At 42.8% G+C, this 14,999-nt stretch overlaps 1 protein-coding gene and 1 long non-coding RNA gene across 6 annotated transcripts in view; both read left to right on the top strand.

Annotated features, from left to right (window-relative positions):
- The window catches only part of NUMBL (NUMB like endocytic adaptor protein), a 126,488-nt gene extending 120,825 nt beyond the window's left edge, over positions 1 to 5,663 (top strand). For all 5 annotated transcript variants that reach the window (XM_056538384.1, XM_056538383.1, XM_056538381.1 and 2 more), the window contains 2 exons: positions 3,226 to 3,375; positions 4,269 to 5,663. In XM_056538384.1, the coding sequence (XP_056394359.1) occupies positions 3,226 to 3,375; positions 4,269 to 4,972 (854 nt within the window). In that variant the 3' untranslated portion in view covers positions 4,973 to 5,663. The remainder of the gene's footprint in view (positions 1 to 3,225; positions 3,376 to 4,268) is intronic.
- Positions 5,664 to 12,196: 6,533 nt separating this feature from the next.
- LOC130290565 (uncharacterized) lies at positions 12,197 to 13,992 on the top strand. The gene is made up of 2 exons (XR_008847628.1): positions 12,197 to 12,447; positions 12,710 to 13,992. It is a non-coding gene; the product is annotated as an uncharacterized LOC130290565 (long non-coding RNA).
- Positions 13,993 to 14,999: the final 1,007 nt, after the last annotated feature.

Here is a 14,999-nt window from a genome sequence, read left to right on the forward strand (position 1 = left end):
TCCCTATCTTATATGAAGGATAGCCTTATGTCTATCCCTATCTTATATGAAGGATAGCCTTATACATATCTCTATCTTATATGAAGGATAGCCTTATACATATCTCTATCTTATATGAAGGATAGCCTTATGTTTATCCCTATCTTATATGGAGAATTGCCTTATGCCCATCTCCATCTTATATGAAGGATAGCCTTATACCTATCTCTATCTTATATGAAGGATAGCCTTATACCTATCTCTATCTTATATGAAGGATAGCCTTATACCTATCCCTATCTTATATGAAGGATAGCCTTATACCTATGTTTATCTTATATGAAGGATAGCCTTATGTCTATCTTTATCTTATATGAAGGATAGCCTTATACCTATCACTATCTTGTATGAAGGCTAGCCTTATACCTATCTCTATCTTATATGAAGGATAGCCTTATACCTATCTCTATCTTTTATGAAGGATAGCCTTATACCGATCAATAACTTATATGAAGGATAGCCTTATACCTATCAACATCTTATATGAAGGATAGCCTTATACCTATCACTATCTTATATGAAGGATAGCCTTATACCTATCTCTATCTTATATGAAGGATAGCCTTATACCTATCACTATCTTATATGAAGGATAGCCTTATACCGATCAATAACTTATATGAAGGATAGCCTTATACCTATCAATATCTTATATGAAGGATAGCCTTATACCTATCACTATCTTATATGAAGGATAGCCTTATACCTATCACTATCTTATATGAAGGATAGCCTTATACCTATCTCTATCTTATATGAAGGATAGCCTTATACCTATCACTATCTTATATGAAGGATAGCCTTATACCGATCAATAACTTATATGAAGGATAGCCTTATACCTATCAATATCTTATATGAAGGATAGCCTTATACCTATCACTATCTTATATGAAGGATAGCCTTATACCTATCACTATCTTATATGAAGGATAGCCTTATACCTATCTCTATCTTATATGAAGGATAGCCTTATACCTATCACTATCTTATATGAAGGATAGCCTTATACCGATCAATAACTTATATGAAGGATAGTCTTATACCTATCAATATCTTATATGAAGGATAGCCTTATACCTATCACTATCTTATATGAAGGATAGCCTTATACCTATCACTATCTTATATGAAGGATAGCCTTATACCTATCTCTATCTTATATGAAAGATAGCCTTATGCTTATCCCATGCATGCTTAAACTCCTTCACTGTATTTGTAGCAACCACTTCTGCAGGAAGGCTATTCCATGCATCCACTTCTCTCTCAGTAAAGTAATACTTCCTGATATTACTGCAGAAATCTTTGCCCCTCTAATATAAAACTATGTCCTCTTGTGGTAGTTTTTCTGCTCTTATATATAATCTCCTCCTTTACCGTGTTGATTCCCTTTATGTATATAAAAGTCTCTATCATATCCTCTGTCTCTTCTTTCTTCCAATCTATACATGTTAAGGTCCTAACCATTCCTGAACTCTGTTCAGTTAAATAGGGGCTGAGCTGCAATATCTGACACAGTCCATAGACCACCAGTAAGGCTCAGCACCTGACACTTGAGCTTTGAAGGAAAACATGATTTTATAACCTTACAAACAGCTACATTTACCCCTATCAGCTATCTACCCATGTATTCGGCTCTGAGCATGATGTAGAGTTGACAGATTCCCCTTAAGTCTTTATAAACCATGCTTGAAAATGGCTTAAGTAACCCGAAACGTTGGGTGTTTTGGATTAAATAGAAGCTCTTCTAAGCGCTGGGTTTGGTTGCTTTGCTGTCGTTGATCTTCTTTGGGACTTAACGTGTATAAATCTGTGGATGCAGATGTGTGGATACAGCTGAGCAGATATACAGGGCAGCTATCACACTGTGTGTGTATTAACCATTTACTATATGAAGCAGCAGAGTCATTTCATTGTCTCTAAGGAGTTAGATGACCTCAAAGGGTTATTACAGTTTAAGCAATTAAATGTCATACTTTTATGGCAAAAATTATAGGATTTAAAGATCTCTGCTTGCTGTAGTTCAGTAAGAACCTTCATTGTTTACTTGTAGTGGATACAAATCTGTCCTGGTCATGTGGTGCACAGGTACGGGACTCAGCACAGTTACAGGACAGGTATCGGAGTTCTGCGCCCTGCACCTGTGTACTACGTGACCAGGACAGATTTGTATCCACTGCAGGTAAACAATGAAGGTTCAACAAGCAGATATCTTGAAAACGACAAGTCAATGAATATTAGTCAATTATATAAAGGGGTACTCCGGTGAAAACTTTTTTTTTTAAATCAACTGGTGCCAGAAAGTTAAACTGATTTGTAAATTACTTCTATTAAAAAATCTTAATCCTTCCAGTAATTATTATCTGCTGAATACTACAGAAGAAATTCTTTTCTTTTTGGAACACAGAGCTCTCTGCTGACATCTCTGTCCATTTTAGGAACTGTCCAGAATAGGAGAAAATCCCCATAGAAAACATATGCTGCCCTGGACAGTTCCTTAAATGGACAGAGATGTCAGCAGAGAGCACTGTGCTCGTGATGTCAGCAGAGAGCACTGTGTTCCAAAAAGAAAAAAATTTCCTCTGTAGTATTCAGCAGCTAATAAGTACTGGAAGGATTAAGATTTTTTAATAGAAGTAATTTACAGATCTGTTTAAAGGGGTATTCCAGGAAAAAACATTTTTTAAACAGATTTGTAAATTACTTCTATTAAAAAAACGTAATCCTTTCAGTAATTATCAGCTACTGAAGTTGAGTTGTTGTTTTCTGTCTGGCAACAGTGCTCTCTGCTGACATCTCTGCTTGTCTGAGGAACTGCACAGAGTAGAAGAGGTTTGCTATGGGGATTTGCTTCTAAACTGGGCGGTTCCAGAGACAGGTGTCATCAGAGAGCACTTAGACAGAAAAGAACAACTCAACTTCAGCAGCTCATAAGTACTGAAAGGATTAAGATTTTTTAATAGAAGTAATTTACAAATCTGTTTAACTTTCTGGAGCCAGTTGATATATATAAAAAAGTTTTTTCCTGGAAAAGCCCTTTAACTTTCTGGCACCAGTTGATAAAAAAAAAAAAAAAAGAGTTTTCCACTGGAGTATCCCTTTAAATTCTTTTCATTGCACATGAGCCTTTATTTGCTGAACCAGGGTACCCCTATAATATAGTGATCACAATTGTTGTTCTTTTAGTCTCTGAGGGGGATGCAGCAGTACCTCCCGATCAGGATGGAATTACCGATTTATGCAACCAGATCAATAACTCCTTCACTAACAAACCACCGGAAGACCCCTTTATTAATGGAAATGGAACCATGACTCCTCCTAATGTGACGCCACAAAGTGAGTATCGGGGATGACCATAATCTCTGTTTGTCCAAATTTATTTTACATCTCACTTAACAATCCCCTAGAGTGGTGTTTCCCAACCAGGGTGTCTCCAGCTGTTGCAAAACTACAACTCCCAGCATGCCCAGACAGCCTTGCGGCTGTCTGGGCATGCTAGGAGTTGTAGATTTGCAACAACTGGAGGCACCCTGGTTGGGAAACACTGCCTTAGAGTTTTATAGAACTAAAAGCGTAACTGAATGGGCACTGAGCTTAAAAGGGTACCAGGAGCCCCTATGTTCTAGCAGTCAATGGGATCTTAGCTCATTAACCAAATTGTGTCACTGCATTTGCCATAAAGGGAACATTTCTTTTTTTAAATCAAGTTATACAGATTTGTAAATGACTTCTATTAAAAAAATCTTTATCCTGCCAGTACTTATCAGCTGCTGTATACTACAGAGGAAATTCTTTTCTCTTTGAATTTCTTTTTTGTCTTGTCCACAGTGCTCTCTGCTGACACCTGATGCCCGTATCAGGAACTGTCCAGAGCAGGAAAAAAATCCTCATAGCAAACCTATGCTACTCTGGACAGTTCAGCAGGTGTCAGCAGAGAGCACTGTGGACAAGACAAAAAAGAAATTCAAAAATCAAAGAATTTCCTCTGTAGCATACAGCTGCTAATAAGTAGTGGAAGGATAAAGATTTTTTAATAGAAGTAATTTACAAATCTGTTTATCTTTCTGGCACCAGTTCATAAAAAAAAAAAAAAAGTTTTCCACCAGAGTACCCCTTTAAGTGTCCGATCCAACAACCACTTAGGCCATCCCAGACCTCTAGACTTTGCCCTCATAGAGGCCCACACAGCATTACGGATTCCATACTAATGAATCTCAATTTCTTTCCAGACATCCCGGGATGGACAGATCAAACAATGACCACCCCAGCCCCTTCTAACTTCCAGATGGGCCATCGCCGAACCCCGTCTGAGGCAGAACGATGGCTGGAAGAGGTAGCAAAAGCAGCCAAAGCCCAACAGCAGCAGCAGCAACAACAAGAGTCCATGCCTCAACCTATGGTGGCTGTGCCCATGGCAGTACCAGCTCCTGTGCAGGCATATCATCCTATATCCTATGATGCCACCCCTGCTCCCGTTGGCATGTTTATTGCTCCTCACATGCAGCCAGCCTATGTACCTGTAGGTACTTACACCCCACCTATGGCAAATAGCATCCCATACCCTGCTCCAAGTGTGCCAGTGGTGGGTATTACTCCATCCCAGATGGTGGCCAATGTTTTTTGCTCTGCCACCCAAGTACCATCATCCAATCTGGCAAGTAAAACCAACCCATTCCCACAGAGCATCCTGCACTCTACAACCCCCAGTGTCCAGAATCCCATCTCATCACAGCATCTCCCATCAGGACCAAAGTCAAATGGCACCGCCAATGGTGCGTGGCCTCCAGATCCCAGCCAGTTAAGATTGGCATCCACAGCACAGGAAGTGGACCAGTTCGAAGCTCAGTGGGCAGCACTTGAATCCAAGTCTCAGCAGCGCATGGCCAACCCCTTCTCCAACGAACTTCATAAAACTTTCCAGATAGAATTGTAGCCGAGATGGCACCAAGTCGAAAAACACAAAAACTTTGTTGAGGATCAGCTGCCAGGTCAGGACGGGCCAATAGGACATGCCATTTTCCGCCGTGTAACAAATCTGTGTCTACGAAGACTCCAGGTGCCAGTCAGGGGGTGGGTGGATATAACTGGAGATCATAGACTATATCTATATCGATTGATAGGGTTACCCTTTAAACTATGTTTTTATAGCCACTAGGCCCGAGGACCACCAGATCTGCTTATTGAATGTGAAAAAAAAAAAAAATCCAGAAAGAGCCTTGGTTCATGGGAATAATGAATAACTGGATCATGGATGTAGGAAACGTTATAAGAGTGTGTATGTGCAGAAGGGTTATGTAAGTGCGGAGGAGGTAGGAGGTAAGTGATGGAAAGCACTGAGGAGGGGTATGCTAGACGTGGTGCGGTTGTGGCTTACATTTTTGCGTAGACCCCTATTTCGCTGTCCATGTGGTGCTAGATCTATCTCTGTTGCTGTATCCCAGGGTTTTATGTTTTCGTATTTATTTGTATATATCGTAGGTCTGTCCTAAATTATTCATCTAAATGTGCGACCAAGCTTCTGCCACCTGCTGGAAGAGCATGGAAGTGCTCATAAGAAATCATTAAAGGGGTATTCCAGGCAAAAACTTTTTTTTATATATCAACTGGCTCCGTAAAGTTAAACAGATTTGTAAATTACTTCTATTAAAAAATCTTAAAGGGGTACTCCGCCCCTAGACATCTTATCCCCTATCCAAAAGATAGGGGATAAGATGTCAGTATGCCGCGGTCCCGCTGCTGGGGACCCCTGGGATCCCCGCTGTGGCACCCCGCTATCATTACAGCACAGAGCGAGTTCGCTCTGTGCGTAATGACGGGCTATACGGGGGACGGAGCAGCGTTACATCACGGCCCCGCCCCTCGTGACATCACGGCCCGTCCCCTTAATGCAAGTCTATGGGAGGGGGCGTGATGACCGCCCCCTCCCATAGACTTGTATTGAAAGGGGCGGGCCGTGACGTCACAAGGGGCGGATCCGTGACGTAACGATGCTCCGGCCCCTGTATTGCCCGTCATTACGCACAGAGCGAACTCGCTCTGTGCTGTAATGATGGCGGGGTGCTGCAGCACCGATCCCCGGGGTCCCCAGCAGCGGGACCGCGGCGTACTGACATCTTATCCCCTATCCTTTGGATAGGGGATAAGATGTCTAGGGGCGGAATACCCCTTTAATCCTTCCAATAGTTATTAGCTTCTGAAGTTGAGTTGCTGTTTTCTGTCTAACTTTCTTTTCTAATGACTCACGTCCCAGGAGCTGTCCAGCTCCTATGGGGATATTCTCCCATCATGCACAGCTCCCGGGACGTGACATCATCATTGAGCAGTTAGACAGAAAACTTCAGAAGCTAATAACTATTGGAAGGATTAAGATTTTTTAATAGAAGTAATTTACAAATCTGTTTAACTTTCCGGAGCCAGTTGATATATATATAAAAAGTTTTTGCCTGGAATACCCCTTTAACTTGGCCAAGCATCTTGGGTGGTAGTCCACCCGTGGCAAGTGATGGCATATTGGTGAAGGGCTCCAATACCCTGTGGCTCCTTCTGGGTTTTGCACCATGTAGGTCAGTGGTCCCCAAATTGTGGACCTCTAGATGTTGCAAAACTACAACTCCCAGCATGCCCGGACAGCCGTTGGCTGTCCGGGCATGCTGGGGGTTGTAGTTTTGCAGAGGCTCACAATTTGGAGCCCTAGGGTGTTGGCAATGCAGCTTGCATACCAACTGGACAAGATTGACACTTATTTTGCACAATAATCTTGCCAGGATCTGAAAGCCACCTACATAAATGGCGCCGGGTTATGAAATCACTTACTTTAGTGCCTGGGACTTTTTTTTTTTGCATAGTAAATAACCTTGCGGGTGACAACCCTTTCGACAGCAGCATGGGCATGGGGACACCTACACCTTTACCATTGTGCCCAGCTTTATAGCGGCAGATGTTAGGGACGATTAGACCACAAGAACGGCCTCTACTGTGCGTAGGCGAGCGGGATCGGGAAGGCAAACCTCATTGTTTCATCTCATTTTATTTGACTTTTTGTGCCAAATTGTAATATCCATGTTGTCACGTGACCAAACCCATGGATGGCAGCATAGACGAATATACTTCCTGTGTAGAACCATTTACGTTGTATTTGTAGCTTTATGTTTTATATGTATTTTTTTTTTATAACTGTAACTTAAATGCCAAATGTATTCCATATTTAATATATATTTTCCTAGTTCTGTTGCGTTTTGATAAATGTGACTTTCTAAAATGTAAATTGACCAAATGATGTAGCGCCGGACCCCCCTCAACACCCCCCAAGAAGTCACTTTAAAGGGGTACTCCCGTGGAAAACTTATTTTTTTTTTTTCATCAACTGGTGCCAGAAAGTTAAACAGATTAGTAAATCACTTCTATTAAAAAATCTTAATCCTTCCAGTACTTTTTAGGGGCTGTATACTAAAGAGAAATCCAAAAAAGAAATGTATTTCCTCTGATGTCATGACCACAGTGCTCTCTGCTGACCTCTGCTGTCCATTTTAGGAACTGTCCAGAGCAGTATATGTTTTCTATGGGGATTTTCTCCTGTGCTGGACAGTTCCTAAAATGGACAGCAGAGGTCAGCAGAGAGCACTGTGGTCGTGACATCAGAGGAAATGCATTTCTTTTTTGGATTTCTCGTTAGTATACAGCCCCTAAAAAGTACTGGAAGGATTAAGATTTTTTTTTTATAGAAGTGATTTACAAATCTGTTTAACTTTCTGGCACCAGTTGATTTAAAAAAAATAAATAAAAAGGTTTCCACGGGAGTACCCCTTTAAGGTCCATTAGAACTGCGGTGGTTTCATATAGGCTTCTATACCTTTGGCCTACCCATGTATCTACCCATGTATGGGGAATATGGATTGCTATAGTCTCCGTGCAGGTACATAGTGGACTTATCTAACACAGAGGACATTTCCAAAGGCGGCGAAACTTGGACCATAAATGTTCTTTAATATCTGTTTTACTCAATGAAACCATAAAGACATTTAAAAGGGTCTTGCAAACAGCGCCGCACCTCTCTTTGGGTTATGTCTGGTATAGCAGTTCAGCTCTACTGAAGTGAATGGGATTGAGCTGCAATACCACCCATGACCTGTAGAGCGGAGAAGCACTGTTTTGGAAGAGAGCATCCGTGTTTTAGTGATACTGAAACCCCATTTAGGAGTTCTGATGGCTGAACTACAAAAGCAAGCGCTGGTCTATTATAAAGAGCTACAGGAGCTTAAAGGGGCTATCCAGCTTTTAAAAGTGTATGCCCTATACTCAGGATTAGAGATGAGTGAATTTACAGTAAATTCGATTCGTCACAAACTTCTCGGCTCGGCAGTTGATGACTTATCCAGCATAAATTAGTTCAGCTTTCAGGTGCTCCGGTGGGCTGGAAAAGGTGGATACAGTCCTAGGAAAGAGTCTCCTAGGAATGTATCCATCATCAACTGCTGAGCTGAGAAGTTAGTGACGAATCAAATTTACTGTAAGTTCGCTCATCTCTACTCAGGATATCAAATGAGCTGATCACAGGGCGTCTGACCTCTGGGACCCCACAGTGAACTCCAGAACAGGGCCCGACTCTCCCTGCTGAACGCTCTGGCCCCCACCTTCAGAGACATACGCGTCTCGGCTGTGACAGCCTGATCGGGATTCCCTGCCGAGACGAGTATGTCATGGGAGCTGGAGTAATCTGTAGGGAAAGTCAGGCCATTCTGGAAAATTCCAGAGGTTGGAGCCCCTCCGGATCAGACACATATTCCCTAACCTGGGAATACGGGATAAGCTTCTAATAGCTAGATAACCCCTTTTAAGGTGCTGTCTAGTTTATTAAACCTATTTTGATACACCCCTTTAGTAAATTATGAATTAATAAAGGGGGGGGGGTCCTCTATTCCGGATTCGCATCCCATGGCCAGAGGGGACAGTGGTTACAAAGGGCATCTCTTGCTCTGGAGGACCTGTCCTGTCTTATATCACTCAGATAACCCATTCATGTAACAGGGCACTGTGTAATGCCGACTTTTTCCTGAGGTGGTGCTGCAGAGAAATGTATCACTTAATACCATATTTTCCCACCTATAATAGCTGGGGGTCCCAACAGAGGGCCACTTACTGATCAGTTTAATGTCAGGGGACCCTTCTCAAAAGTAGACATTGTCTAAAGCGGAAATCCCCGTTGATGTCCTACTGTCTCTTGGAGATAGCTGACCAATGTCTTGCCTTCAGATATTGTCCTAGAATAAAAATTTTGGGAGGACAAAAATTGCACTGATAAATGTAACCATAAAAAGGTCAAGTAAAATAAATAGACGGCTGATGTTATTGATACATCATAGTCATGGCACTTTTTTTTTTATTTTTGCTGATACAGAGCTCTAAATCCCCTGCATAGACATAAATTGACTATAAGATTGTCGGTGCCTGCAGCACCCCCTAGAGGGCGCTTACTGCATACGCCTTTTCATTAAACTTAATACAGGTACAAGTAACCATCATCTTATTTTTTTAACGTGCCCCTATACAGAGGATTTGGAGCTCCGTATCTGTAAAATGGAGCATGGATTTCTATCATAGTATATTAACATTTTTATTTTAAAATTTCAGACCTAGAAATGACTTTTTTCAAGTGGATATTCACTTTAAAGGGGCACTCCGCTCCTAGACATCTTATCCCCTATTCCGAGGATAAGATGTCTGATCGTGGGGTGTCTGGCCACTGGGGACCCCCGTGATCTCCAGGCCGGCACAGTGGCCGTCACCCTTCCTCCCATAGATATGAATGGAGGGGGCGTAGCGCCAAGCTTCCATGTTCATAACGCCACAGTGCCAGCCTGGAGATCGCAGGGGGTCCTAACGGCTGTATCCCCCTCCCCCGTGATCAGACATCTTATCCCCTAACCTTTGGATAGGGGATAAGATGTCTAGAGTACCCCTTTAAATCATATTACATCACCGCGATGAATGTTTCCACGTTCATGACAGATCTCATAAGGGGACATCTATTTCATTTCATGGGACCATGTGATTATTTAGATTTAAAAAAAAAACAAAAAAAAAACTTGAGTACTACAGTTAAAAAGTAGTGGTGAACTAGTGTCTGAATTCATGGAGGAAAAAGTCATTGAACGTCTGTATAAAAATCCACAGAAAATCCCCGAAACACATGAGGCACAGGAATGAGGAACCTTCCAAAAAGCTCAGTAGAACATCTTTTTCTTCTACACCGCCATCTGCTGGTCACAGACAGAATAAGCAGTCAGTGTCTTGTATGTATAATACAGTGGTCCCTCAAGTTACAATATTAATTGGTTCCAGGACGACCATTGTATGTTGAAACCATTGTATGTTGAGACCATAACTCTATGGAAACCTGGTAATTGGTTCTGAAGCCACCAAAATGTCATCCAAAAATAGGAAAAAGTGAGGATTAAAGAAAAATAAGTAGATAACTAATATAGATAAAGCAAATCCTTACATATAAAGGTAATAGAGATCTGCTGGGAGCTGTAATCACTGTCTATTTCAGTGTTTCCCAACCAGGGTGCCTCCAGCTGTTGCAAAACTACAACTCCCAGCATGCCCGGACAGCCGTTGGCTGTCCGGGCATGCTGGGAGTTGTAGTTTTGCAACAGCTGGAGGCACCCTGGTTGGGAAACAATGGTTTATGGAGAGGACAGGAGCTTCTTCAGGGTCTTATACAGTACACACAGTGTCCCAAATGGAGTCACCGTTACTTGGTGTCCAAAGGAGCAGGTAACCCTGGCACAGGTAAAGAGTAGTACAGAACTTGTAGTTCCTTCCTGTACTGTAGGGGGCGCTACCAGACATCAGTCAGTGCATGTACTTCAGTAATACAGGGGTTTTACCAGTAAAATGCCCATTCTGATTGGTCAGTTTCTGTAGTTGTGACACATTTCACAGATCTGGACTGTCCGTATCATTGTACGTTGAGTCTGGTTTCAAGTTACAATGGTCCAGAAAAGACCATTGTATGTTGAAACTATTGTATGTTGAGGCCATTGTAAGTTGAGGGATCACTGTACCAGTGTTTTCCAACTAGTGGGACTCCAGCTGTTGCGAAACTACAACTTACAGCATGCTGGAGGTTTCTAGTTTTGCAACAGCTGGAGGCACCCTGGTTGGGAGACACTGGTATATATTGTTTAATCTGCTATGTATGTCTGGCTAATATCACCTTTACAATTCTATCTACTCTTTTGTAAACTTGAGGAAAAATTATATATTCTCAAAAATGCTCATTTTCATCTTATCCCCAACACATGATAATAAAATATTGTCCCGGGCCGCTGATTTCCGCCATATATCTATAGACTATAACCATATATAATGTGTGTATATATATATATATATATAAAACACCTCTCTATACATGTACATATTCAGGAGAGTTGACTCAGGTGTCTGTGTAAAGTGTAAATTTACCTTCATGATAGATTATAATGCGCAGATCATGTGTACTACAAGTGTATAAATTCCTCATATATGTTCTATAACAGGCGCTTACCTATAAACAGAGCGTATTTACATGCTGGATGTATTCAGGTATCATGGAGACGACGTCACCTCAGCTGAACAAATGACTAGACTTAGTTGCCACTATTTGCTGTCGGCCATTACATATCGATAGCGTTCATCATTGCCGTGGGCCTCAATACCTTTATGTGGAGCCATAGTCGTCAACAAGACCTCAGCGATCGGGTGGCGGCAGTCGCCCGGGCCCAAGGAACATTACTTTTTTTTATAAAAAGCACATGGTAGATGTGGGCCCTGCTATAGATCCTATACAGTGGTCCCTCAAGTTACAATATTAATCGGTTCCAGGACGACCATTGTATGTTGAAACCATTGTATGTTGAGACCAGAACTCTATGGAAACCTGGGAATTGGTTCTGAAGCCACCAAAATGTCCACAAAAAATAGGAAAAAGTGAGGATTAAAGAAAAATAAGTAGATAACTAATATAGATAAAGCAAATCCTTAAATATAAAAGTAATAAAGATCTGCTGGGAGCTGTAATCACTGTCTATTTCAGTGTTTCCCAACCAGGGTGCCTCCAGCTGTTGCAAAACTACAACTCCCAGCATGCCCGGACAGCCGTTGGCTGTCCGGGCATGCTGGGAGTTGTAGTTTTGCAACAGCTGGAGGCACCCTGGTTGGGAAACAATGGTTTATGGAGAGGACAGGAGCTTCTTCAGGGTCCTGTACAGTACACACAGTGTCCTAAATGGAGCCGCCCTTACTTGGTGTCCAAAGGAGCAGGTAACCCTGGCACAGGTAAGGAGTAGTACAGAACATGTAATACCTCCCTGTACTGTAGGGGGCGCTACCAGACAGCCAGTCAGTGCATACACTTCAGTAATACAGGTAAGGAGTAGTACAGAACTTGTAGTTCCTCCCTGTACTGTAGGGGGCGCTACCAGACAGCCATTCAGTGCTTGTACTTCAGTAATACAGGTAAAGAGTACAGAACATGTAATACCTCCCTGTACTGTAGGGGGCGTTACCAGACACCAGGCAGTGCATACGCTTCAGTAATACAGGTAAAGAGTACAGAACATGTAATACCTCCCTGTACTGTAGGGGGCGTTACCAGACACCAGTCAGTGCATACACTTCAGTAATACAGGTAAAGAGTACAGAACATGTAATACCTCCCTGTACTGTAGGGGGCGCTACCAGACACCAGTCAGTGCATACACTTCAGTAATACAGGTAAAGAATACAGAACATGTAATACCTCCCTGTACTGTAGGGGGCGCTACCAGACATCAGTCAGTGCATACACTTCATTAATACAGGTAAAGAGTACAGAACATGTAATACCTCCCTGTACTGTAGGGGGTGCTACCAGACACCAGTCAGTGCATACACTTCATTAATACAGGTAAAGAATACAGAACATGTAATACCTCCTTGTACTGTAGGGGGCGCTACCAGACAGCCAGTCAGTGCATACACTTCAGTAATACAGGTGATTTGCCAGTAAAATGCCCATTCTGATTGGTCAATTCCTCCAGTTGTGACAGGTATCACAGATCTGGACTGTCCGTACATTGTATGTTGAGTCTGGTTTCATGTTACGATGGTCCAGAAAAGACCATTGTATGTTGAAACTATTGTATGTCGAGGCCATTGTAAGTTGAGGGATCACTGTATACGGGCCTAAAGGCTTCAAGTCATTGCCACCAGGACTTCTACCCCAGTGTATCCTGGGAACATGAAGGGAGATTTATCAAAACCTGTGCAAAGGAAAATTTGCTGAGTTGCCCATAGCAACCAATCAGATCGCCACTTTCATTTTTCAAAAATGAAAGTAGCGATCTGATTGGTTGCTATGGGTAACTCAGCAACTTTTCCTCTGGACAGGTTTTGATTAAATCTCCCCCCATGGTCACCAGCCTCCCCGACTGCACAAAGGAATAGCCCATACTAACCAGTCCGGTCAATGGTTACACTTTCCCATCAGCCCCCTGTCTGTATTCTGACTGATGACTGTGGACACCTATTATTTGCGCCAAACTTTATCTGCTTCCCTCAGTTCCACTTTTGTTTTATTGTTTTTAGGCGCAGTTTCTGCGGTCGCTGTCATTGTGACTGGACATTACTAGCGCACACGGGGCTCTGTCAATCACTGCCATACAAACACACGGTGGGTCCCACGATGCAGGACCAGGCTCAGTTATTACACTGCCACTTGCGATCTTTCTAAAAAAAAAAAAAAAAAAATTTTTCTTTATTAAATCTGATTGGTTGTTTTTTTTGGAATACGCAAAAAAGATTAGGATGACGATTCCCGTCTTTTCCCACAATCACAAAATCCTGACTGCCCACATTTTGTAGCTAATCCTTCTGTATTTGTATCATAACATTGTGAAAATGAAAAATAAATCCAGTGACCTCCTAAAAGTCTACACTGTGTGTGCTGGAGCTTCATTTTCATGTGCGGTGCGAGGTGTTACAGTGTAAAGCATGTAAAATATAGAGGAGGAGAAAAAAAAAACGAAGCGCCACATTATATGGGCAAATTATTAATAACAGTAATTATATAGGCAAACAGTCACAAAGGTATGGCGGAGATTTATCAAAACCTGTGTAGAGGAAGAGTGGTGCAGTTGCCCAGAGCAACCAATCTGATCGTTTCTTTCATTTTTAAAGAGGCCTGTGAAAAATGAAAGAAGCGATCTGATTGGTTGCTATGGGCAACTGCACCACTCTTCCTCTACACAGGTTTTGATCACTCTCTCCCCTATATCCTAAAGCAGTGATTGCAAACCTATGGCAGGTGGCTCTGTGGGCACGCGGCCTGGACAGTGGCGTACCAAGGGGGGGGGCCTCGGGTGCCATTCACAAGGGGGGTTCCATGACGGCGTCACCCCCCCCCCCCGTACAGGGCCGAACTGGCCATCGGCCACACAGGGCATTTGCCCAGTGGGCCGGGCCGTCCTCCTGCCCTGTAAAGTAACATGGGCCGGCTCACCTGTAATTGCTCCGCCCCCAAATTACGCGGCGGCCGGCCGATGCGCATAGCTGTGCTGGCTCTTATCTGGGGGAAGGTGCTGCCCTGAATCCCAGGCAACTACAAAAGGAACCGGACGGGGGTGGGGGGTTGTCTAATCTGGGGGTACTACCTGTCTGATCTGGGGGTTCTACCTACCTACTGGAGGGGTCTAATCTGGGGCTCCTACCTGCCTACTGGGGGGGGGGGGGGTTAATCTGGGGCTCCTACCTGCCTACTTGGGGGGAGGTAATCTGGGGGTACTACCTGACTACTGGAGGGGTCTAATCAAACATGGGCAAATTATTAAAAACGGTAATTATACAGGCAAACAGTCACAAAGGTATGGGGGAGATTTATCAAAACCTGTGCGGTTGCCCAAAGCAACCAACCTGATCGCTTCTTTCATTTTTAAAGAGAC

This window comes from Hyla sarda, chromosome 9 (genome assembly GCF_029499605.1).
Source record: "Hyla sarda isolate aHylSar1 chromosome 9, aHylSar1.hap1, whole genome shotgun sequence".
NCBI classification, from domain to species: domain Eukaryota; kingdom Metazoa; phylum Chordata; class Amphibia; order Anura; family Hylidae; genus Hyla; species Hyla sarda.